Genomic DNA, 25,608 nt, shown 5'->3' with positions numbered 1-25,608 from the left:
AAATCTAAATCTCTGATTTGTTATCCAGGAGGAAGCAGTGCTGTCAAATGTAGAAATGTAAAAGTTTGGGGTTTGGAGTCAGACGATTTGGTTTTGAAACCAGGCTCCACTTGTTTGTGCCTGGGTGATCACTGACTAGTGACTTCTTTCTCGAAAGAAGGTCAGTTTTTAAATTTCTAAAGGGAAGATAGTGCCTCTCACCTGAATGGGTAGTTGTGGAAATTAGGGATGACACAATGTAGGTAAAGTGCTTATCACGGTACTCTCAATAAATAGTTATTGTTTTTATCATCTCAACCCTCCCCTTCCCATCCCAGAGCGTCGAAATTCCGGTCCCACCCCTTCCTACGGATCCCTTAGTTCCTCCACGGCTCTCAAGCTAGTTTCGGTTCCGCCACCAAAGGGCAAGTTCTCGAAAATCAGCTGTTCCGGTCAGGGGGTAATCCATTAATTGGACACCTCCGCACGTAGGTATGGGGCGGGGCTTACTTGAGCTTCTCCACCAATCCCTGGAGCTGGAGGTGTGGTCTTGGACAGCTTGTCCCGCCCTGCGGGGAGGGCGGAGTTGTGGCGGCACCAATGAGCTCACAGTCTGGGGAAGGGCTTGTGAGTGACGGCCAGGGGCAGGGTGCCGGCTGGGAACGGAGAGCCTGGGGCTTTACCTGCCGACCCAAGCCCTCTACAAAGGGGCAGGTCCGAGGGGCGTGTCGAAGTTGTGGGCGGGGCGGGAGGTTCTGTTTCTGTGGGGACCGGAAGTCGCGACCAAAGCCGCTGGAGGGCGCGGGGACTGAGACCCTAACCAGGTATGGTCCCTGAGAGGGTGTGCTGGGATAGGGGTGGGGTGAGAGTGAGAATCCCCCCTGGGGAAGGGCTGCTGGTCGTAGTGGGTACGCCCTGGACCGCGCAGCTTCTGTCCCCAGGTTGAAATAGGAGCTGTCGTCCGCTGGGTCCTGCCTGGATCTTACCCTCCTGCCCAGCCTAGCTCCCCGACCCTAACGTCCTCCCAAGAGTACTCCGTGGGTTTCAAGACCAGGAACCTGGGTTGCATTGTTGCATTAGTTCGGTGTCTTAGGCAATGCTTTTCCCTTTGCTTTGCATTATTTTTGATCTTCACCAAAAAACAATGTCCAAAAATAGATACGATTTATCATCTTTATTCGTTATGTAAAAAAGTATAAGACACTGAAAGGTGAAATTATTTGCCTAAGGTCACACACAAAATCCAGTTCATTTCAGAAAAGGTTATTGAGTGCAAAATATGGTGCCTAAGAGAGTTGAGAGATAACTGGAGAAAAAAAATGAGTGTTACAGCCTTTAACCTCAGTGTTTGCAATCTATTTGGAGAGAACTGTTTCGGGTTTTGGTTTTTTGTTTGTTTTAATATTTAAATTTCAGGGCTTACTTGCTGCCTTGTTCCCTTTGATACCAGCCACTTAGTTCCTCAAGAAACGACCTCATCATTTAAAAATTTTTTTTGTTTCTTAAAAGCAGTGCAGATACATAGTTTAAAAAGTCAAGCACCACTAAAAGGGTTAAAATGAAAATTAGGAGCCCCTGCTCAATCCCTCTGCTCCCCAGTTTCTAGAAGGGCAGCTTTATTCATGCTGGTGGAAAAGACTCTCTCCCACCCCAAACGTTTTTCTTTGTTTTGTGATAAAATCATGTGACCTTTTTAGACCACAGATATGCATGTTTGTTAGACTCAGCCTGCAACAGAGTTAAGTTTCCATTTCCTAAACAGACATTAGATGGCAGTGGAGAGAAAGATGCATGGTACAGCCTGCTTCGTGACAGGCATAAACCAGTTTTAAGTGAAAATTTGGGGTCTCACAAAGTTAATCCATACGGAGAATCAGAGATTGACAGGTCATAAAAGTGTCACAATTTTGCACAGCATTTAGACATATTCTAGAATAGAATTCCTCCTTCCTGCATAGAGGGCAGTTTATTTTTGTATTTTTTTTAAGGCTGGTCAGGTGAGAAGGCAGTTTAAAGAGTGTACTTAACTTACCTCCAAGAAGATTTTAGCCCCTAAAAAACTTCAGGGATACCAGGGATCATTCTGTAATAAATACTTAAGACTGTGAGATGCTGTGGTTCACACCTGTAATCTTAGCACTTGTGGAGGCCGAGGTGGGAGGATTACTTAAGGTCAAGAGTTTGAGACCAGCCTGGGCAACTAGTGAGAACCCATCTCTACGAAAAAGATTTTAAAAATTAGCCAACTGCAGCCAAAAACTGCAGTCCCAGCTACTCAGGAGGCTGAGGTGGGAGGATCAGATGAGCCCAGGTGTTGGAGGTTGCAGTGAGCTATGATCGTTCCACTACACTCCATCCTGAACAAGAGAGCAAAAACCTGTCTCTAAGATAAATAAATAAATAAATACTTGAGACAGATCCCGATCTTTAAATACTTTAGCATAAATACAAATTAAAAATAAATAATTGAGGGACACAGATAAATAGGACGGTAAAAATATTATTGTTTGTTGAAGCTGGATGATAGGTACCTGGAAGATCCTTGTTTTATTCACTCTACTTTGGTGTGTGTTTGAAAATTACCATTAAAACAAGAAGGCACATGTATTGGAGCTGTTAAATACAGGTTGAGGATCCCTAATCCAAAAATCCAAAATGCTCCAATGTGCATTTCCTCTGAATATCATGTCATTGCTCCAACAGTTTCAGATTTTATTTTATTTATTTATTTATTTATTTATTTTTGAGACAGAGTCTCACTCTGTTGCCCAGGCTAGAGTGCCGTGGCATCAGCCTAGCTCACAGCAACCTCAAACTCCTGGGCTCAGGCAATCCTCCTGCCTCAGCCTCCCGAGTAGCTGGGACTACAGGCATGTGCCACCATGCCCGGCTAATTTTTTCTGTGTATTTTAAGTTGTCCAGCTAATTTCTTTCTAATTTTTTTAGTAGAGACAGGGTCTCACTCTTGCTTAAGCTGGTCTCGAACTTCTGAGCTCAAAGGATCTGCCCACCTCGGCCTCCCGGAGTGCTAGGATTACAGGTGTGAGCCACCTCGCCCAGCCCAGTTTCAGATTTTAAAGCATTTTAGATTTTGGATTTTTGGATTAGGGTTGTTCAGCAGGTAAGTATATAATGCAAGTATTCAAAAAAAAAAAAAAAAAAGATCTGAAATCCAAAATACTTCTGGTTCCAAGCATTATAGATAAGGGATACTCTACCCATAATACTCCTTGGAAGAATGTACACCAAACTGATGACAGTGGTTACTTCTGGAGAAGAAGGAAAGGAACCACTATTGGGAGTAGGGCCAATGTAAACTGTAATGTTTTCTGTATTTTTTTTACTTTTATAACTTAAACATTTTAAATTAGTAATAAGAAACAATCATGAGACTATGGACAATTCATTCCAGCAAAATATCCAATTGGGAACCTGCATCCTTCTGACTCAGAGCCCAAATGGCACAGTGGGAGATGCTGCAGAATCTTGACAGCCCATTTCAGGATCAGCTACACCAGCTCTACTCACATAGCCTCCTGCCAGTGGACATTCGACAGTACTTGGCTGTCTGGATTGAAGACCAGAACTGGTGAGGCCTTCAGGAAGTTGGGGGGTGGTGAAGAAGTTGGTTCCTTTCTTCTCAGCCCCCAGGATCCTGGAGGTATCATGGGCAGAGGTGGGTTGGAAAGCCTCTGTACAGCAGCAGAAACACTAATCCTTGTTGTTACTGGTCCTCAGGCAGGAAGCTGTACTGGGCAATGATGATTCCAAGGCTAACATGCTATTCTTCCACTTCTTGGACCAACTGAACTATGAGTGTGGCCGCTGCAGCCAGGACCGTGAGCTCTTGTTGCTACATCACAACTTGCGAAAATTCTACCGGGACATTCAGGTACCTGCAGGAATTGGGAATACAAGATAGGGCTGGGAGCTGAGTGTAGAGGAGTAAGGTGTGGGGTATGGAATAGAACCTGGAGGTGCAAGGGGGGAGAGAGGGACAGATCTGGGGAAAGGGGGACAGAGTCTGGATTTGGCAGATCACTGGCAGAGAGGACAGGGTCTGCATGACACTGCTGGGAGGGTGCCAGGGTTTGGGGGTCCAATGATGAAAGGGAAAAGGCTATTAGGGACCCTGAAGGAAGGGGAAATACTGGGCTCATTGGTGGGGATGGTCTAGGGTGGTAGGCATTGGGGATGGTTGAATTAGATCAATCTTTTCTCTTTTCCTACTCTAGGCCTTTTCCCAGGGCCCTACCCAATTGGCTGAGATGATGTTTAATCTCCTTCTGGATGAAAAAAGAATTCTGATTCAGGCTCAGAGGGCTCAATCGGTGAGGACAATTTGGTGTGACACTGGAAGCTCCTGGAGTAGAGAGGAACCATGGAAAAGACTCAGGGAATGTCTCAGAACAGGATCCTCCCACATCTTGTGGTATAATTTCAGGCGTGGATTTAGTAGCAATCCCCAACCTTTTTGGCACCAGGGACCGTTTTCATGGAAAAAAATTTTTCCACAGATGAGGCCAGCAGGGTATGGTTTCAGGATGATTCATTTGATTACATTTATTGTGAATTTTATTTCTATTACATTGTAATAAATAATGAAATAATTATACAACTCACCGTAGGTTGGGACCCCTGATTAAGGGATGAATGGTCAGAGTTGAAATGTGCTCAGAGGCTCTTATTTCAGGAACAAAGCAACCCAGTTCTTGAAGCACCTATGCAAAGCCAGCAGCATGAGATTGAGTCCCGGATCCTGGATTTAAGGGCCATGATGGAGGTTGGTAGATGTGGCAAGAGTCAGGGTGGGCAGGGCTTAGCCTACCTGCTCCCTCAGAAGCAGCCTCATCAGGGTCCCATCCCCTCTGCAGAAGCTGGTGAAATCCATCAGCGAACTGAAAGACCAACAGGATGTCTTCTCTTTCCGATATAAGACTCAGATCAAAGGTAAGGTAGGAAGTACATTGAGGGGTGAGAGGAAGACAAGTGCCTGCTGACAGGCCAAGGGTGGGAGGGGAAAGTACCAGTGAGCAGTAGTCACCTTTGGCTACACTCCACCTGACTATAGTCCTGCTACCATGCAATGCTAAAAGTGTCAGGGTGTGTTGTGGAGGTCGATTTGGAAGTGTGGCTGCGGAACAGCTAGTCAATGTTGAAGGAAATGCATGGAAAACTGACTTGGCAGATTGAAGGGGTGTCTAGTCTAAGCATGACCATTCAGAATTTACCTGAGCATCCCATAGGTACCTGCTTTGGTCGGTTTCCCCTTCTTCCTCCAAAATTCTCCTTCACTGACTCCAACTGGGACCCTGGACAGAAAGGAGAGGAGAAGGATCCCATGATCTGACTCCTGCTCCTGCCATCCAGGGGAGACACCTTCTTTGGACCCCCATCAGACCAGACAGCAGCAGCGTCTGCAAGAAACTCTCAATGAACTGGACAAAAAGAGAAAGGTGGGAGGCAGAGGACAGAGGGAGGGGGGAACTAGGAAAAATGAGGGATCTGGGTCCTTGCCCCTTTGCCTTGGCTTCATTGTCTCCTCATTCCCAGTTGGATGGTGGAGGGCAATAGTGAGAGGTGCTCAGTATTCATGTTATCTCTTTCCTAGGAGGTGCTGGATGCCTCCAAAGCACTGCTAGGCCGGTCAACTACCCTAATTGAGCTACTGCTGCCAAAGTTGGAGGAGTGGAAAGTCCAGCAGCAAAAAGCCTGCATTGGAGCCCCCCCAGACAACAGATTGGAACAGCTAGAGAAATGGTGAGAGGTACCTTCACATCCTCACCCAATCCTAGTCCTCGCCACCCACTGTGAGTTGTGAGTTATAGTACCCTATGTACAGCAAGAGGCATTGTTCTCATTAGTTTCTGTTCCCCAGAATGATCCCAGCTCCCTTGTCTGGCTGCAGCTATACTCTGCTCTTCATCCTCACCACCCAGGGAACCCAGAGCCCAGTTTTTGCATATTTCCTAATTTTTTTTACTGCAATGAATATAATGCCAAACAAGAAAGGAAGAGAGAGAGGGAGAGAGAGAGAGAGAGAGAAAGAGAGGAAAGGAAGGAAGGAAGGGAGGGAGGGAAAGAAAGAAAGAAGAAAGAGAGAAAGAAAGGAAGGAAGGAAGGAAGAAAAAGAAAGAATTACCTATTATCTAGTCTGAAACAGAAATTGAATCATATTGTTCATACTCTTGTGAAACCTGAGGGTTTTAAAAAAACTTAACAGTATGTTATAATATTTACCTATGTTACTTCTAATGGCTGCATAATAGTCTCCAGTATGGTGATAATTTAATTAATGAATCTCTATATTTGGACATGTAGGTTATTTTGAATTTCTTGTTATTTTTTCCCCACTAAACTCTTTACTTTTTAGTAATTATATTGTGAAGTAGGAAAAATCACTACTGTGTTCTTGAACATACTTGAAAAATACCTACTCTTTTAAATATTTTCTCATGAGAACATTCATTATAATTTAGACTTTTAAAAATATGCCTCAGGCCAGGCTTGATGGCTCACGCCTATAATCCTAGTACTATGGGAGGCGGAGGTGGGAGGATCACTTGAGGCCAGCAGTTCAAGACCAGCCTGAGCAAGAGGGAGACCCGGTCTCTACAAAAAAATAGAAAAATTATCCGGGTGTGGTGGCACACACCTGTAGTCCCAGCTACCCTGGAAATGGAGGCAGAAGGATCACCTGAGTGAGGAGTTCAAGGCTGCTGCTGTAAGCTAGAGGAAGCCACTGCTCTCTAGCCTGGGTGACAGAGGGAGACCCTGTCTCAAAAAAAAAAATAAAGAAAATTAAAAAAAAAAAAAAATATATATGTATATATATATATATATATATAATATTTATACCACAACTTAGCTACTTGGGAAGCTTAGGTGGAAAGATCGATTGAGCCCAGGTCATGATCATACAGGGTGTGGCAAACTGTGTCCTATGGGTGATTTCTTGCCATTTTAAAGTGCTGCAGGAAATATAGCTACATCTTTATTTAGTTTATTTCCCTAATTATTTCTGTAATATAAATTCACAGAAGTGGTTTTCCTGGGTTAAAGTATATACCTTTTCCTCTAGGCAATATGACATTGTTTTTCTGTTGATCTTTTGTTTCACTCTTTTTAAGAGTGAAAGAACTTTGTTGCTTTTTCTGATTATAAATATAATGTAGGCCGGGCGTGGTGGCTCACGCCTGTAATCCTAGCACTCTGGGAGGCCGAGGCGGGTGGATTGCTCAAGGTCAGGAGTTCGAGACCAGCCTGAGCAAGAGTGAGACCCCGTCTCTACTAAAAATAGAAATAAATTATATGGACAACCAAAAATATACATAGAAAAAATTAGCCGGGCATGGTGGCGCATGCCTGTAGTCCTAGCTACTCGGGAGGCTGAGGCAGGAGGATCGCTTAAGCCCAGGAGTTTGAGGTTGCTGTGAGCTAGGCTGACGCCACGGCACTCACTCTAGCCCGGGCAACAGAGCGAGACTCTGTCTCAAAAAAAAAAAAAAAAAAAAAAAAAAAAATATAATGTATACCAACTGAAAAATATTCAGACAATTTAAAAGAGAAAAACAAGTAAAAACCATCCATAATCTGGTCATCTAGAGATATCCACTGTTAATGGTTTTTTTTTTGTTGTTGTTGTTTTGGGGGACAGCGTCTTCCTCACCCAGGCTAGAATGTAGTGGTATCATTGTAGTTCGCTCCAACCCCAAACTCCTGGGCTCAACCAGTCCTTCTGCCTCAGCCTCCTGAGTAGCTGTGAGTAGCTGGGACTACAGGTGCGGGCCATTACGCCCAGCTAATTTTTCTATTTTTAGTACAGACAGGGTCTCACTGTTGCTCAGGCCGCTGTCAAACTCCTGGCCTCAAATGATCCTCCCACCTCAGCCTCCCAAAGTGCTAGGATTACAGGGGTGAGCCACTGTGCCTGGCCTGATTATGATTTTTTTTTTTTTTTGAGACACAGTCTCACTCTGTTGCCCGGGCTAGATTGCTGTGGCATCAGCCTAGCTCACAGCAACCTCAAACTCCTGGGCTCAAGAGATCCTTCTGCCTCAGCCTCCTGAGTAGCTGGGACTACAGGCATGCGCCATCATGCCTGGCTAATTTTTTCTATATATATTTTTAGCTGTACATGTAATTTCTTTCTGTTTTTAGTAGAGACAGGGTCTCGCTCTTGCTCAGGCTGGTCTCTAACTCCTGAGCTCAAACAATCCACCGCTTCGGCCTCCCAGAGTGCTAGGATTACAGGCATGAGCCACCACGCCCAGCCCTGGTTATGATTTTGGATATATATTTTCCTCAGATTTTTCCTTTGCACATATACAAATATACATCTATTTTTTGCATTTTTTATTGATACATAATATTTGTATATATTTATGTAGTACATGTGATATTGTGATACATACATAGAATGTGTAATGATAAAAATCAGGGTATTTAGGATATCCGTCACCTTAAACATTTATTATTTCTTTCTTTCCCAGTAAACTTTTTACTTTATAGTAATTATATTGTGAAGTAGGAAAAGTCACTAATGTGTCCTTGAACATACTTGAAAAATACCTACTCTTTTAAATATTTTCTCATGAGAAGATTCATTATAATTTAGACTTTTAAAAATATACCTCAAGCCAGGCTCAATGGCTCATGCCTATAATCCTAGGCATTGGGAACATTTCAGATCTTCTCTTCTAGCTATTTTGAAATTTACAATATATGTTGTTAACTATAGTCACTCTACTGCGCTATCAAACACTGAAACTTATTCCTCTATCTAACTGTATGTTTGTACTCATTAACCAACCTTTTTTCATCCCCTTACCCCCATGCACCCTTCCCAGCCTCTGGTAGTTATTATTCTACACTCTACCTTCATGAGATTAAGGTTTTTTAACTCTCACCTATGAGTGAGAACACGTAATATTCGTCTTTCTGTGCCTAGCTTATTTTACTTAACATAATGACCTCTAGTTCCATCCATGTTGCAGGGAAATGACAGGATTCTTTTTAGTGGCTGAATAGTATTCCATTATATATATATGTACACACACCACTCTTTCCTTTTTTTTTTTTGGCTTGGCTTCTAACTAACTTGCATACACAACATTTCATTTATTTATTCATCTGTTGATGGACACTTAGGTCAATTCCATATCTTAGCTATTTTGTTTTGCTGTTTTTGTTGTTGGTTTTTTTTTTTTTTTTTTCTCTTTTTTGAGACAGACTCTCACTCTGTCACCTGGGCTAGAGTGCAGTGGCATCATCATAGCTCACTACAACCTCAAACTCCTGGGCTTAAATGATCCTTCTACCTCAGCTTCCCCAGTACCTGGGACTATAGGCACACATCACCACACCCAGCTAATTTTTCTGGTTTTTGTAGTGATGGGCTCAGGCTGGTCTCAAACTTCTGGCCTCAAGTGATCCTTCTGCCTTGGCCTCCCAAAGTGCTAGGATTACAGGCATGAGCCACTGCGCCCTGCCTATACACCTATTTTAAACAGAAGTAAAATCATATCATATATGTAATATCTGATAATTTTTAATGTAATATTTTTGGACATAGAATATTTTTCCTCACTGTCTTCCACCTCCAAAAAAAAAAAGAATATTTTTCCATGGAAAATATTATACTTTTATGTATTTTAAAATGTTACATGTAATATTATATTACATGTAAAACACATTTTTCTTTTTTTAAAAAAAATCTATTGGCCGGGCACGGTGGCTCACGCCTGTAATCCTAACACTCTGGGAGGCCAAGGCGGGTGGATCGTTTGAGCTCAGGAGTTCGAGACCAGCCTGAGCAAGAGCGAGACCCTGTCTCTACTAAAAATAGAAAGAAACTATGGACAATTAAATATATATATATATATATATATATATATGTATATAAAGTTAGCCGGGCATGGTGGCGCATGCCTGTAGTCCCAGCTACTCGGGAAGCTGAGGCAGGAGGATTGCTTGAGCCCAGGAGTTTGAGGTTGCTGTGAGCTAGGCTGATGCCACGGCACTCTAGCCTGGGCAACAGAGTGAGACTCTGTCTCAAAAAAAAAAGAAAAAAAAATCTATTATAACCATTCAACATGGTAATAAAATACATTTTCCATGTAAAAATTTGGGCTTGTATTACCATTTTTAATGGTTCTATACTATTTTATAATGTAAATATGCCATAATTTATTTAACTAATACCAAGTGTTTCTAATTTTTCCATTACAAATAACAAAGCTATGAACTTTCTTGTATATTTATCTTTGTTCATTTGTCTGGTTGTTTCCTTAGGATATAGCTTAGAAATGGAATACTGCAAAATGTGTGTACATTTGCTGAGACTTTTAAAAAGATAGTTTCAAACTACCTACCAGAAAAGTTGTCCCAATATGTTGTCTCATATGTAATGTATGGTTGTTGCCTGTCAACGCATTGCTTATATTTATTATTTTTTATTACAGAGACAGTAAAATATAGTAGTTAAAAGTATGGGTTCTGGCCAGGCACAGTGGCTCACCCCTGTAATACTAGCACTCTGGGAGGCTGAGGCAGGGGGATTGCTTGAGCTCAGGGGTTCAAGACCAGCCTGGGCAAGAGCAAGACCCTGTCTCTACTAAAAATAGAATAATTAGTGGCCTAGCATGATGGCATGGGCCTATAACCCCAGCTACTTGGGTGGCTAAGGTAGGAGGTTTGAGATTGCAGTGAGCTATGATGATGCCACTGCACTCTAGCCTTGGCAACAAAGAGAGACCCTGTCTCAAAAAAAAAAAAAAAAAAAAAAAAAAAAGGATAGGTTCTATATCCAGACTGCCTGGGATCACATATAACGTTCATTCTTTACTAGTTGTATGACCTTGAACAAGTCACTTAAACTTTCTGTGCCTCAGTTTTGTTTGTCTTTTTTTTTTTTTTTTTGAGACAGAGTCTCGCTTTGTTGCCCGGGCTAGAGTGAGTGCCGTGGCGTCAGCCTAGCTCACAGCAACCTCAAACTCCTGGGCTTAAGCGATCCTACTGCCTCAGCCTCCCGAGTAGCTGGGACTACAGGCATGTGCCACCATGCCCGGCTAATTTTTTTTCTATATATATTTTTAGTTGGTCAGATAATTTTCTTTCTATTTTTAGTAGAGACGGGGGTCTCACTCTTGCTCAGGCTGGTCTCGAACTCCTGACCTTGAGCGATCTAGAGTGCTTGGCTTGGCTTTCTAGAGTGCTAGGATTACAGGCGTGAGCCATCGCGCCTGGTCCTGTGCCTCAGTTTTATCATCTGTTAAATGGAGGAAAATTATAGCACCTGCCTTAGGGTTGTTGTGAGGATTAAACACATTAATATGTGTAAAATTGTGTATAGCAAACTTCATATGAAAATGAGCTGTAATTATGTTAATGAACATTTTATCAGTTTTGAATGTGAAAATCGCTTGGATTTTCATTTCTTATATTATGAATCATGTTGAATAATCTTTCATAAGCTTCCTGGATTCTTTTTTTGCCCCAATCAGTTTCTTCCTTCCTTTCTTTCTTTTCTTTTCTTTTTCTCTTTTCTTCTTGTTTTTTTAATTAGAGACAGGGTCTGGCTCTGCTGCCCAGACTGGAGTGCAGTGTCACGATCATAGCTCACTGCAGCCTCAGACTCCTAGGCTCAGGTGATCCTCTTGCCTCAGCCTCCTGAGTAGCTGGGACCACAGGCACGTGCCACCTTACTCAACTAATTTCTTAATTTTTTTTATAGATAGGGTCTCTCTGTGTTGCCTAGGCTGGTCTGGAACTCCTGGACTCAAGTGATCCTTTCACCTGAGCCTCCCAAAGTTCTGGGATTACAGGCATGAGCCACCATGCCCAATCAGTTTGTGACTCTCCATGTATTTAAGGAGAGCTATTGCAGTCTAGATGGGGGTTCCAGGAAACTCATGGAATCTCTCTCCCTGGATTCTGTCATCCAGGTTCACAGCTGGAGCAAAGCTGTTATTTCACCTGCGGCAGCTGCTGAAGGAGCTGAAGGGATTGAGTAACCTGGTTAGCTACGAACGTGACCCTCTGACCAAGGTGGACCTGCTGAAGGCCCAGGTCACAGAGTTGCTACAGCGTCTGCTACACAGGTCTAGAGGCCAGGGAGGGACCCCCGGGAAGGGAAGGAACAGGGGGAGCCATTATTACATACTGAGCTGTATATTCTCTCCACACCTCTCTCCCCAGAGCCTTTGTGGTAGAAAATCAGCCCTGCATGCCTCAAACTCCCCATCGACCCCTCATCATCAAGACTGGGAGCAAGTTCACCGTGCGAACAAGGTTGGCATTTCAGAACTCATTCCTACTTCCAACCCTGACGCTGTGCATTTCCTGCCTTTAGAGACCCTCCCACTCTTGTTCTTTTCTTCTCCCTTTCCCCTCAATCCACCTACCTCTTCTAATAGCTTTCCTTATCTTTTTCAAACATCTGTCTGGCCTATCCAGGAGGTTGAGGTTTACAACTTTCCCCCATCTACCTCTCTTCCCCCAGGCTGCTGGTGAGACTCCAGGAAGGCAATGAGTCACTGACTGTGGAAGTCTCTGTTGACAGGTAAATTGGGCCAGGTGAAGGGTAGGACCAAGGGGTGGCCGGTTGCTGGGGTGGAGGAGATACCCAGTCTTCACAACAGAGCCCTAGGGCTGTCTTCTTCCCCCTTCCATTCCTACCTTATAGAAATAATAACTCATCTTTTTTGTTGAACATTTACTATGTGACGTGCAGCATGTCAAGTACTCATTTAATTGTCATAGCAACCCCATGAGTTAGGTATGACCAATATACCATACAAACCAGAAAACTAGTGCAGAAATTATTTTTTGCAAGGCTACATAGCTAGTCAGCTGCAGAGTCAGGTTTGATCCCAGGTCTATCTCCTATATTCTTTTACTTCCAAATGATTTTCTTTCTTTTTTTTTTTTTCAGGAATCCTCCTCAATTACAAGGGTAGGTGCCTGACAAGGACGCTGCAAACATTTCTACACTGCATGACCTACACAGCCACCTTCAGCAGTCCTGGTGGGAGCACAAACAGGGAGGAAGGAGATTTGGGAGGGATGTGGACAAAGGGAGAAGGGGAGATCTGAAATGAAGTAGAATTTTTGCTGTTTTCCTACTGAGTTTTTATAATAACATTGTTCCTTGTCTCCATATATCTTCTTCCTCCTGGAACAGCTTCCGGAAATTCAACATTCTGACCTCAAACAAGAAAACTTTGACCCCTGAGAAGGGGCAGAGTCAGGGCTTAATTTGGGACTTTGGCTATCTGGTAAGAAGGGCTACTAGCTTAGGCTTCTGGCCTAAAGGAACAAGGGGTTGGGGGACATTCCTAGGCCTTGAGTGAACTTGAGGAAAAACAGGGATTCTGGGGACCCTAGGGTCCCCACACTGGCATTTTTCTCTCCTTCCCCTCAATTTGCAGACTCTGATGGAGCAACGTTCAGGTGGCTCAGGAAAGGGCAGCAATAAGGTGAGGCCTGGACAGGATTGGGGAGCAGGAGGAACTTGCCAAAGGGCTCTCTGATCACTCTTTCTTTGGCTGACCTAGGGGCCACTAGGTGTGACAGAGGAACTGCACATCATCAGCTTCACAGTCAAATACACCTACCAGGGTCTGAAGGAGGAGCTGAAAGTGAGTGAACGTGGAGGGTAGGGAGAGATGAAGCAGATTCGGAAGAAGGCACAGGGAGGGGGTAAACAGAAGCCTCTTGGGTGGGAGATCACCCCTTTCCCCTACCAAATGTCTGCAGTGACCCCTATATTCTCCCCAGACGGACACACTCCCTGTGGTAATTATTTCTAACATGAACCAACTCTCGATTGCCTGGGCCTCCGTTCTCTGGTTCAATCTGCTCAGCCCAAACCCACAGGTAGGAGGTGAAGGGTAGACAGGAGGGGTGTGGAAGCTTGGTGTGAGGGGCTGCTTCTGAGCCATGCTGCCCTCCTCCCACCCCTGCAGAACCAGCAGTTCTTCTCCAGCCCTCCCAAGGCCCCCTGGAGCTTGCTGGGCCCTGCTCTCAGTTGGCAGTTCTCCTCCTACATTGGCCGAGGCCTGGACCCAGAGCAGCTGAACATGCTGAGAAACAAGCTGTTCGGTACAGATTTCCATCTTGTCTCTCAGCCTTTCCCCAGCCTTAGTCTTCCCTGGACTTCTGTCCTATCTTTCCCAGGATCTCTGGCCTCCTTTGTCATCTGAACTGTTTGTGACTATCTGTCCCACAGGGCAGAACTCTAGGACTGAGGATACATTGTTGTCCTGGGCTGACTTCACTAAGGTAACACCCTGCATCCTGTGTAGCTAGATCTCGCCCCCAATCCAAATACTGGCCCCTTCCCGCATCACTCCTTCCCCACACCAGGGACAATTCCTCATCTCTTCCTGCCTTTCCATTCATCCTTCAGCGAGAGAGTCCCCCTGGCAAGCTCCCATTCTGGACATGGCTGGACAAAATTCTGGAGCTGGTACATGACCACCTGAAGGATCTCTGGAATGACGGGTAAGGCCTTGGTCAGCCTTCGGGTGCGGGGCCCATGCTTTCTGGGTCTGAGAGTGGACTCCGTGCGCCCTCATCTGGCAAACAGAGGGAGAGCAAAAACTGGTGCGAGGTTACCCCCTCACATTGTATAATAGTTGTAGTGGTAGCCAGTATTTGTGAAGCATCTACTATGTTCCAGAGCCTGTTGGGTGCACTTCATGGATTATCTCATTTAATCCTTACAACTACACTGAGTGGTGGGTTTTGCTACCTTCATTTTTTTTTAATATGAAGGTGGGGGTAGTCAGGAGCAGGGTTCAATTTCCTTCTTCTTTTTTTTTTTTTTGAGACAGGGTCTCAGTCTGTCACCGTGGGTAGAGTGCAGTGGTGTCATCGTAGCTCACAGCAACTTCAAACTCCTGGGCTCAAGCGATCCTCTAGCCTCAGCCTCCCAAGTAGCTGGGACTACAGGCTTGAGCCATAACACCAGGCTAATTTTTCTATTTTTAGTAGAGACGGGGTCTTGCTCTAGCTCAGTCTGGTCTTGAACTCCTGAGCTCAAGTGATCCTCCCGCCTCGGCCTCCCAGAGTGCTGGGGTTACAGGTGTGAGCCACCTTGCCTGGCCTGCTACTTTCATTTCAGGTGAGAAAACTAAGTCTTAGCAAAGTTAAAGAACTTACCCAAGGGACAGAGTTGGGATTTGAACCCAGATCTATGTGACTCCCAACCTCATGCTCTTTCTATGATACTGCCTACTGATTTGTACAGCACTTGGCTTTTGGGCACCGCCGCCCCCCCCCCGCCCCCCCGCCCCCCGACCTTTTTTTTTTTTTTTTAAGAGACAGGGTTCTCACTCTGTCACCCAGGCAGGAATGCAGTAACTAGCACCTGGCCTTTAAAGGTGCTTTTCTGCCAGGCATGTTGGCTCATGCCTATAATCCCAGCACTTTGGGAAGCTGAGGTGAAAGGATCTTTTTAGTCCACGAATTCGAGAGTAGTCTAGGCAACATAGTGAGATCCTGATTCTACAAAAATTTTAAAAAATTAGCTGAATGTAGTGGTGTGCACTTGTAGTCCCACGTATTTGGGAGTCTGAAGCAGGAGGATCACTTGAGCCCAGGTTGCAGTGAGCTATGATGATGCCACTGTACTGTAGCCCGGGCAACAGAGTGAGACCCTGTCTCCAAAAAAAAAAGGTGTGTCATGTGTCATCTGTGTGATCTCACTGAATCCTTGCATCCTTCAAACCCTGGGAGGGTGGATATTGTCAGTAATGTGAAGTGAATTGGACAAGATGGAAAAGTTTGTAAGTGGCAGAGCTAGCACCAAAACCTGGTGCTCTTTTCCCATCCAAGAGGAGGGCGGGGAGGGGCACTGGAGGAGGGGTGTTTCTCACAACTCTTTTCTGTGTTCCAGACGCATCATGGGCTTTGTGAGCCGGAGCCAGGAGCGCCGGCTGCTGAAGAAGACCATCTCTGGCACCTTTCTACTGCGCTTCAGTGAATCATCAGAAGGGGGCATTACCTGCTCCTGGGTAGAGCACCAGGATGATGGTCAGCTGCCCTGCCCAACCATTCCCACAGCCTGTCCTTTCTGCCTGGCTCTCCTTTTGCCCCTCTGCCTGCCCTTGGCTTTCCTGACTCTGTCCTGAATCCCTCAGCAGGTTTGGGGTTGGGCAGTGAGAATGGGGAACTCCCTGGCCCAGCCTCTCTCCTCAAGCCTGCCTGTCCCTGTGTCCATTCTCCAGATAAGGTGCTCATCTGCTCTGTGCAACCTTACACCAAGGAGGTGCTGCAGTCACTCCCGCTAACTGAAATCATCCGCCACTACCAGCTGCTCACTGAGGAGAATATCCCCGAGAACCCACTGCGCTTTCTCTATCCCCGAATCCCCCGGGATGAGGCTTTTGGGTGCTACTACCAGGAGAAAGGTGAGAATCGTTGACATACTTCATTGCTAGATTGCGGGGATCCTCAGACATCCATAAATCTAACTCCTTCCTTTCAAACATGGAAAAACTGATATGCAGAGAAGTTAAGGGATTTGTCCATGAGATATTGTTAGTTAGTAGGGGGATATGACTGTCAAGACTATCTGCCCTAAGGGGCCCTCGGGCTTTGTGTCCAACCCACTGATCTCCTGCCTCCTGTGTATGTCCCCACAGTTAATCTCCAGGAACGGAGGAAATACCTGAAACATAGGCTCATTGTGGTCTCTAATAGGTGAGCTATAAACCGATCCCCCCTAATCCTTTTAAACTGATATATATAGTGACTCTAATCTGTCCAATTCCAATCTTTCCAGCCTTCTCTTCCTACTGACCCACATTCTCTAGCCCTCCAGTTTTTTCCTGTTCTTCTAGTCTCTCTTCTCTCTCACATTTTCCTGCTGCCATCCTTAGGTTGACTCCACAGGGGTTCCTTGATAATAATGGTCATGATCACTGGTGTTAGTGGACACCTACTCGATGCCAGGAATGGGACTAGATTTTTTTTTTTTTTTTTTGAGACAGAGTCTCACTCTGTTGCCCAGGTTAGAGTGAGTGCCGTGGTGTCAGCCTAGCTCACAGCAACCTCAAACTCCTGGGCTCAAGCGATCCTCCTGTCTCAGCCTCCCGAGTAGCTGGGACTACAGGCATGCACCACCATGCCCGGCTAATTTTTTCTATATATATATTTTAGCTGTCCATATAATTTCTTTCTATTTTTAGTAGAGGTGGGGTCTCGCTCTTGCTCAGGCTGGTCTCGAACTCCTGAGCTCAAACGATCCGCCCACCTCGGCCTCCCAGAGTGCTAGGATTACAGGCGTGAGCCACCGCGCCTGGCCAGGACTAGATTTTTAAAAAACATTTTCCATTTAATTCCTATGAGAACCCATCAGGGGCATGTGCAGTGTGGCTCATGCCTGTAATCCTAGCACTCTGGAAACCCAAGGCAGGAGGATTGCTTGAGCTTAGGAGTTCGAGACCAGCCTGAGAAAGAGCAAGAGCAAGACCCCGTCTCTACTAAAAATGGAAAAATTAGACAGGTGTGGTGGCACACGCCTGTAGTCCCAGCTAGTCAAGAAGCTGAGGCAGAAGGACTGCTTGAGTCCAGGAGTTGGAGGTTGCAGTGAGCTATGATGATGCCAACTGCACTCTAACCCGGGCGACAGAGTGAGACTCTGTCTCAAAAAAAAAAAAAAAAACCCAGCAGAGTAGATACTAATGATAGCCACATTTATTAAAAAATTATTATATGCCAGGTACTAGGCTAAATTCTTTGTGTTCATTTTCTCATTTTATGCAATCTTCACAATAATCCTGTCAGGTAGACACTATTATTATTTTCAGCTGAGAAAACCGAAGTTTGGGATAGTAAAGTGGCATAGCTAAGGTACATGGCTAATAAATTATACAGGTCTGTCACATTCCAAAGCCCTGCTTTTAAGCATCCTACTGCCTCTCAAGAATTATTAGGGGGACAGGGCATGGCAGTTCACACATGTAATTCTAGCACTTGGGGAGGCTGAGGTGGGTGGATTGCTTGAGGCCAGGAGTTTACGACCAGCCTGAGGAAAAGCTAGACTCTGTTTCTATAAAAAAATAAAAAAATTAGCCGTGTTTGGTGGCGCATGCCTGTAGTCCCAGCTACTTGGGAGGCTGAGGCAGGAAGATTGGTTAAGTCCAGGAGTTTGAAGTTGCAATGAGCTAGGAGGACGCCACTGTGCTCTATCCCAGCTGACAGAGTGAGACCCTGTCTCCAAAAAAAAAAAAAAAAGAATTGTTAGGGGCTGGACACAGTGGCTCATGCCTGTAATCTCAGTGCTTTGGGAGGCCAAGGCCAGAGAATCATTTGAGTGAAGGAGTTTGAGACAAGCCTGGGCAACATAGCAAGACCCCTCTCTCTATAAAAAATTTAAAAATTAGCTGGACATGTTGGTGTGCACCTCTAGTACTAGCTACTTAGAAGGCTAAGGCAGAAGGATCGCTTGGGCCCAGGAGTTTGAGGCCTCAGTGAGCTATGATCATGCCACTGTACTCCAGCCTGGGCAACAGAGTGAGACACTGCCTCTAAAAAAGAAAAGAATTGTTAGGTATTGCTGTTCCCATTTACGGATGGTAGATCTGAGGCTCAGAGAAGTTAGGGAACTTGCCTAAGGTCACTCAGCTAGTAAATGAAATGGTTCAAACTCCAGCAAGCCTGATTCCAAAGCCCATGCTCTTTAGCCTTCTGCTCTACTGCCCTTTTAGGTTACAGAGACAGTTTCTGCTTACTCTATCATTCCCTACTTCAACTAAATCATTGAGCCCTGACCCTTTGTTTGTCTTGGGGTATCCAGACAGGTGGATGAACTGCAACAACCGATAGAGCTTCAGCTGGAGCCAGAGCTGGAATCATTAGACCAGGAGCCAGGGCTGGTACCAGAGCCAGAGCCAGAACTAGGGCTAGGCTTGGAGTTAGAGCCACTATTGAAGGCAGGGCTGCATCTGGAACCAGCACTAGAACCTGTGCTGGAGCCCATGCTGGAGCTCACTCTGGAGCCTGTGCTGGAGCCCACTCTGGAGCCTGTGCTGGAGCCCACTCTGGAGCATACCCTGGAACCTGTGCTAGAACCCACTCTGGAGCCCCTCCTGGAGCCCACTCTGGAACCCGTGCTGGATCCCACTCTGGAGCTTGTGCTGGAGCCCAAGCTAGAGCCGGTGCTGGAGCCCACACTATGCTTGGCATCACAAAGACTACCAGAGCCAAACCTAATACCTATATCACAGCCAGTGCCAGAGCCAGATCTGCCTTGTGATCTGAGACACTTGAATACTGAGGAAATGGAAAGTAAGTGTTGAGATGGGGCTAGGGAAGGGGGCACACATTCTCTTTCCCACCTCCCCTCCCTCTCCCATTACAGAAAAAGCTAAGCTTCAAGCTCCTCATTGGAGAGAGGCTCATTTCCTTGTGATTCCTTTTATTAGGAAATTCAGATACCTGCCCCCACCTCCCTGTTCCTCCATCCCTCAAGTTCTCCCTCAGGCCCTGTCCAGGCCTTTCCTGCCATCCTCCCTCACTTTCCCTGATGGGTTAGGAGCTCCCAACTAAGATCAGGGCCTGACTTTGTTCTCTGGATATCCTAGTTTTTAGAAACTGTGTAAAGATTGAAGAAATCATGCCAAATGGTGACCCGCTGTTGGCTGGCCTGAACACTGTGGATAGAAACTGTATAAAGATTGAAGAAATCATGCCAAATGGTGATCCGCTGTTGGCTGGCCAGAACACCGTGGACGAGGCTTATGTCTCCCGCCCCAGCCATTTCTACACTGATGGACCCTTGATTCCTTCTGACTACTAGGAACTATGGTTCCCCTGTTCTTTCCCTATCTCTTACCCCTCCTACCCCGTGATGTTGCTCACACATCATGATGTTGCTCTCCACGGTTAGGAAATCGGGCATGTGCCCTTTCTAAGCCGGGTTAACCCAGGGATTTGGGGTGAGAAGTAAGAGCATAAAATGGGTGTGGAGGGGGCAGCAATGAATCAGAATGGATGTTGACAATAGTTCTAAATAGGCTCCTGGAGGCTGCCCGATGTGCTGGGAGGTGCAGGTGTCCTGGGGGCAGGCCGGGACATTTGGGAGGTACTTGGAGGGCTCAGGGCAGTGGCTTTTTTTCCTGTATGGAAAGATTTCAACATTTTAATAGCTGGTAAGCCTAAATTGGTACACACTAGCATTGGCCCTTGGTGGGGAGCACAGAAATATGCTAGGATTCCATTTCTTTCTTCTGACTCCTTTATGTCTGAGATAACTTTTCCTTTTTTCTTCCCTTCACTTCTGACTCAAGTTTTAAATTTCTTCTTTCCCTGCAGAGCCTGAGAGCTTTCTGCCTCAGCCCACCATATGATGCTCCACCCTGTAAAAAGGGAGAGAAGGCTGATCCTCTTCTTACCAGTCTCCTCCCTTGCTCTGCCCCTAAGCTGGCCACAACCATTTCTCCCCATAAAATGATCCTGCCAATCTAATGTGCCTGTGAAGCTTTGCACACTATATTATGCCGCCTAGTCCGCACTTTCCTAGTGCTTAGGAGACAGAACACTCCTGGAGGTTGGGGATGGTAGGGTTGCTGGGAATTCAGGAATTCCTTTTTAACGTATTGGATAGAATTTGGTGTTTTTACAGAGGAAGAGAAGCACTGGGTCTTAGCTATTTCTCTATCATGCTATTATTCCCTTTCTTTTGTACAATATATTGTTTACCTAAAAGGAATGTCTCTATTCCTTGGGTGTAGGCCTGGGCAAAGACCAAGTTCCTGGAACTTAAAACCTTGAAGGTTTGTCACAGGACTCTAGACAAACTCACACCTTGGCCATTCCTAGGGAACCCCAGGGGGCAACTGCTATTGCTCTAAGATCTGCTTCTAGTGTAACTTGCCATATAAATGAAAGTGAGGTCCTGCACACATGGCTGTTTCCTGCCTGGTATGTCAGAGAAACAGTCCTGTTTAGAAAGGGGCCCTTTTGAGCAGAAATGGCTAATAAACTTTTTGCTCACCTGAAAGAGTTTGAACTTCTTTACTTCTCTACTTACAAAAACGAATGTCCTGGGCCAGGTGTGATGGCTCATACTTGTAATCTCAGCACACTAGGAAGCCGAAATGAGAGGATCTCTTGAGCTCAGGGGTTCGAAACCAGCCTGAGCAAGAGCTCACCTCTACTAAAAATAGAAAAAAAATTAGCTGGGCAACTAAAAATAGAAAAAAATTAGCTGGGCATGGTGGTACACGCCTGTAGTCCCAGCTACTCGGGAGGCTGAGGCAGGAGGATTGCTTGATCCCAGGAGTGTGATGTTGCTGTGAGCTAGGCTGATGCTATGGCACTCTAGCCCAGGCAACAGAGTGAGACTCTGTCTAAAAAACAGAAAAAAAAAACATCTAATGTCATCAGGGACACCAATAAACTAGGACTGAGGTTAGCAAATTGTGGCCTCTCTTCCACCCACCCCTGTATGCCCACTTTGTCATGTTTCTTCTTCCCTCCCTATTTGGAGAAGCCGCTCCTGTCCCTCAGACTCTCATGGGGCGGGGGGTGGGGGGGATAGGGGTGGGGAATAATTATATAACTATCCTATTGTCACTGAGCTGGTTGGTAGCAAAGCCAAGATATAAACCTGAGTCTGACTCCAAAGCCCATGCTATTTATATGCTGCAACTATGGAAAAAAAGGAAAGGAAATTATCATTAGCCCCTTCCCCTCCTTTTTTCAAAGACAGTTTAGTTCCCCTTGGTTGACCAAACTCCTCCCAAAGGGCCCACAGATGTCCTTTAAAGGAGAATCCCATTGGCTTGGGAGATTTACCTTTATCTTCCTGGAATGCCCTTCCTGCTCAAAACTGAGCTCTGACATTTGATCCTACAATGATCAGGGCACCTGTCTTTGGCCAGATCTACTCTTAGCCAAGAAAGTAGGGAAGGAGGCACTGGATCAGGGAGCAAGTGACCCCTGGGTGTGACCCCACTTCCCAGTCTCAACCCCTTGTGATCCCATTCTGCTTGCTCAGCCATACAGGGATTAATACCAAAAAGATCCCAGTTATTCTATATACCAAGGGGTCATGAGGAAATACCACTTTCTGCTGTAGCCCTTCAGAGTAGAAGAAAGAGATGCATATGGTAGTCTCTTGGCCCTACTTTTCCATCTGTTTATCTTTCCCAACTGAGCCTGGAAATTAGACTCTCATAGCCTCATAAATAAGTCTTTATTGAAAAAAGTACATTATTCAGTATAAATATAATAAATAATCCTCCTCCCCAAACTGTTCCCATGGGGATAAATAATCCCAAAATTTCCCTTCCCATCTAATAAATACTCAACCTTGTCATAGGTCAGCATCATAACTCAGTCAGTACTGGTAATTTTTCAACATATGCAGTCTCATTAGAATTAATGGACTAATTAACTTGTTAGCTCACAGGTGTCTGGGGTGGTCGGTTTTATCTTGGCATTGCTGAGTCATGGAGATGTGAGTGCCATCCTTAAGCTGTTGGCTTTAGGGACTCAGGGTCGCTGCTCCATGGGCAAAGACCCGGGCAGCTACTGCCACAAAGGCCTGGAGGCTGCGAAGGATCTTGAAGCGGAGAAGGAGGCGCTGCCATGGCTGGCTAGGAATGGGGCTTGGAGTCTGCTGAGGCTCCCAGTGGTGACCTTCAGTCTGAAAGGACAGAACAGGGCAGGACACAGTCAAAGAAGACTCTAGATCCTTAACCCCCCAGCCTCTGTCTCTGATACTTGCAAGCCCCCATCCTCTGGGTCCCTAGTTCATACCTGTAGGAGTTGGCTGAGGCCCAGTAGAGAGGCATGAAGCTGGCCTACAGGGCCATCAGGGAGCAGAGAAGGCTCCCCTGTGAAAATATCTGATCCTAGCAGCTTCTCGTAAAATATCAGACCCTGGTGGATCCTCTGTAAGCAGAACTAGGGAGAGAAGAAAGCAATGAAACAAGTGGATACCCTCTTCCTACTCCATTCACTGAAGACCCACCCAGTTTTTACTATTCTCAGACACAGCGTCTAGTTCACCACAGTGCCCAGCCATGTTCCCAGTCCCCTCTCCTTTGTGGCCCAGCCTCATCCTAGTGGTACCTGACTGTTGTCTCTGAGTCCTTGGGGATCACAACCATCCCCACACTGGATATGGGGAACATCATTTGTAGTCTCTTCATCTCCCTCTTCTCTTAGTAGATCCTGGAATGGAGGAGAGGGTAGGAAGAATGAAGAAGATAAGTACTTTTGAACCCCACCTGGACCCTCAGGCCCATGGGTTTCCCAGGAACCCCACTCTCCTGTCCTCTTTCACTCCTTGACGGCCTTCAACCCTCCAGCTTCCACCCAAGGTCACAGAGTCTTCTGCAGGCTTGGAGAGGCTCCAGTTTGGTCCCAGGGGCTGCCACTCACCATGTGTCCCACTTGTGGGTGTGCACTCCAGGCCAGCATGCAGAGCTTCTGTGAGAGCTGCTGGCATCGAGCCCAGACAGGGCTGCTGCCCCCAGGCACAGCTCGGCCCTGAGTAGTCCAGGGCAGCAGCAATAGCAGCATCACAGCTCTGCTTCCTAGCATCTTGTTGTTGCCTGCTTCTTAACCTGGATGGTTCTGTGCCTTGCACCAGTCCTTGTAGAATCTCTGCCCACTTCCACTTGCTCTGAGCCTGATTCTCTCTGTTCTGTGCGTCTCTGGTTTGGTTCCCTCCGTTCTTTACCGAGTCTCTGAGCTGCTTCCTGTTATTTTCCTCCCTTTGTCTCTGAGTCTCTTTTTAAGGTCCCTGCATTGTAAGGCCCGCCCTTTATACTAGCAGGTGACTCACAGCAGGTGGGATTCCCCTCCCTGCATCATCCCCCTCCGTGGGGAGCCCAGGTATGCAGCCTCAGTTCCACGGGAAATGAGTCGTGTGGTTGCTGTGGCTAGAGGCCTGGGATGGGACACATGTGTAATGCTCTCCAGGAATCGAAATGGCTGTAGATGAGGGGGTTGAGGGGAGTAACGAACATTTAAATTAATCTGGTCTCAAGTTCCTTCCTGTTTAATCTTCCTCTGAACTTTTTGCCTCTCAAAGCTATACCACTACCCAGGCCAAACCTAATTTCCTCACCTCCTCCTGCCTGAGGAAAATACAAAACAGAGAAACATTTATTCATCTCCCAATAGGGTGCTGAGCTCAATTTGTAACGAAGTGTTATTCCTACCCAATGCCCGCATCTAAGAATAAGGGGCTTCTTCTTTTTCTTCACTGGAAACAGCGTTATTTTTACTGGATGGTCCTGGTTTCATAGGAGAGAATGGATATAAAGGCACTTTGTGAACTGGGAAGCCAGATAAATGCAGCATGAGGCCTCATTGCTTCCTACTTCAGGTGGAGGTTAGGAGGGCTCTTGTGGGAAGAGGCTTGTTGGCTAAGAACCACCTGATTCTTCAACCCTATCAGCCTAAGTTTTCATGGGCTTTGTGGGGTTCAGGTGATGTTTTTTTCAGGATACCAGTGTAAGCAACGGCTGGAAATTCAACTTAGACATTCCAGTACTCAGTCCCTATCCCATAGCTAGGAAGCCCAGGAGTTCTGGGTAGTCAAATGTACACAGTGTCAATGACTCTGGCTAGTCTTTCAGCCTGTTGCATCCATGGGTAAAATCCACTGTCACTGATTTCATCACCCTCCCTGATGCAACATCCAGTGAAACAGCTGAGGGTGTGAGGTTGGGCGTGGGAGTAGAGGGTGGTCCGAGGCTGGGACTGCCCCGACCCCAGTGGAGGGTCCCAGAATAATTTGGACGTCAGAATGAGGCCATAGGTGACCACACAGCTGGCCCCTCAAGCCTCCCCAAGAGGTTGACCCTTTTCCTCTGAGAAACTTACCCTCAATGGAGGTCTTCCTTCCCTTAGAGCTATTTGGAACCGCCCAGTGAAACTGCAGGTTCAAATATTATGATTCTGTGGTAAATCACCCTTTGGATGAAACATTGCCAGCATCAGAGAATTATCTGTTTTGTTGAGAAATGGTTTGCCTTTTCCTACACTGGATGGACACAAATGGAATAAGGAAATCGGAGGGAGGGGCATAAGGGAGTTCACCTCACTTGTATACAATGTCTCCTATGCTCTTCCCACCTCTGGTCCCCATTCTGGGAGCCCTAAAAGATAGGAGATGAAAGGTGAAAAGGAAAAGGAAGAAGTAGAGCTCTGCAGAACGGGATGAGAAGGACAAGGGTGAGTTGGAGGCACGGGGCCATGCCTCTGTTTCACTTCCTGGTGCTTCAGGAGTTGGGTAGGAAGCAGGGTTGGTGGGGAGATTGTGGGACTGTTGTGTGGCAGGAACTACTTCCAGGGCTACATCTGATCTGGAGCTGCAAGAAGCCCTTGACGTCAGCTGGGGCTCAACCGTTATGCAAATCATATTCACAAGACACTCCTAGGCAGGCCTTTCCAGTTGGATGCCCATACTCCAAATCCACTTGAAGTTCCCCCAGGTGGTTAATAATGATCCTAATATATATCCAACTCTCACTTTATGCCAAGTACTTTGTCTAAGCACTTTACACGTGTTAAACCATTTAATTCTCACAACAACCCTATAAGATAGGTACTATTATTATCCCCATATTACAGATGAGGAGACTGAGATGCAGAGATAAG

At 45.9% G+C, this 25,608-nt stretch overlaps 2 protein-coding genes across 3 annotated transcripts; one reads left to right on the top strand and one right to left on the bottom strand.

Annotated features, from left to right (window-relative positions):
• The first annotated feature begins 20 nt into the window (after positions 1-20).
• On the top strand, positions 21-21,265 carry STAT2 (signal transducer and activator of transcription 2). 2 transcript variants are annotated; one of them, XM_069490342.1, is made up of 24 exons: positions 21-803; positions 3,392-3,568; positions 3,718-3,871; positions 4,215-4,310; positions 4,673-4,762; positions 4,854-4,929; positions 5,350-5,435; positions 5,591-5,739; positions 11,925-12,080; positions 12,178-12,270; positions 12,482-12,541; positions 12,914-12,934; positions 13,163-13,256; positions 13,410-13,457; positions 13,536-13,619; positions 13,759-13,857; positions 13,947-14,082; positions 14,210-14,262; positions 14,390-14,484; positions 15,881-16,017; positions 16,212-16,394; positions 16,629-16,686; positions 18,785-19,275; positions 19,572-21,265. In XM_069490342.1, the coding sequence occupies exons 2-24, from the start codon at positions 3,438-3,440 to the stop codon at positions 19,784-19,786; spliced, it is 2,805 nt and encodes a 934-aa protein (XP_069346443.1). In that variant the 5' UTR covers positions 21-803; positions 3,392-3,437; the 3' UTR covers positions 19,787-21,265. The 2 variants fall into 2 exon arrangements, with proteins under 2 accessions (XP_069346443.1, XP_069346444.1); XM_069490343.1 differs by lacking the exon at positions 21-803 and adding an exon at positions 846-1,016.
• Positions 21,266-22,167: 902 nt separating this feature from the next.
• Positions 22,168-24,176, bottom strand: IL23A (interleukin 23 subunit alpha). The gene is made up of 4 exons (XM_069490667.1): positions 23,380-24,176; positions 23,068-23,169; positions 22,753-22,899; positions 22,168-22,639 (listed from the first exon to the last, which is right to left on the bottom strand). The coding sequence occupies exons 1-4, from the start codon at positions 23,539-23,541 to the stop codon at positions 22,478-22,480; spliced, it is 573 nt and encodes a 190-aa protein (XP_069346768.1). The 5' UTR covers positions 23,542-24,176; the 3' UTR covers positions 22,168-22,477.
• Positions 24,177-25,608: the final 1,432 nt, after the last annotated feature.

The sequence above is a fragment of the Eulemur rufifrons genome, chromosome 16 (genome assembly GCF_041146395.1).
Source record: "Eulemur rufifrons isolate Redbay chromosome 16, OSU_ERuf_1, whole genome shotgun sequence".
In the NCBI taxonomy this organism is placed as follows: domain Eukaryota; kingdom Metazoa; phylum Chordata; class Mammalia; order Primates; family Lemuridae; genus Eulemur; species Eulemur rufifrons.
Note: the sequence above shows the minus strand (reverse complement) of the source record. Positions and strands in the feature narration are given on the sequence as shown.

Coding starts and splice junctions, on each gene's coding strand:
- STAT2 (XM_069490342.1), top strand. CDS start 3,438: ATGGCACAGTGGGAGATGCTGCAGAATCTTGACAGCCCATTTCAGGAT. Junction 4,311..4,672: donor AGGCTCAGAGGGCTCAATCG/GTGAGGACAATT, acceptor CTCTTATTTCAG/GAACAAAGCAACCCAGTTCT. Junction 5,740..11,924: donor TTGGAACAGCTAGAGAAATG/GTGAGAGGTACC, acceptor TCTGTCATCCAG/GTTCACAGCTGGAGCAAAGC.
- IL23A (XM_069490667.1), bottom strand. CDS start 23,541: ATGCTAGGAAGCAGAGCTGTGATGCTGCTATTGCTGCTGCCCTGGACT. Junction 23,170..23,379: donor ACCCACAAGTGGGACACATG/GTGAGTGGCAGC, acceptor CCTCCATTCCAG/GATCTACTAAGAGAAGAGGG. Junction 22,640..22,752: donor GCCTCAGCCAACTCCTACAG/GTATGAACTAGG, acceptor CTGTCCTTTCAG/ACTGAAGGTCACCACTGGGA.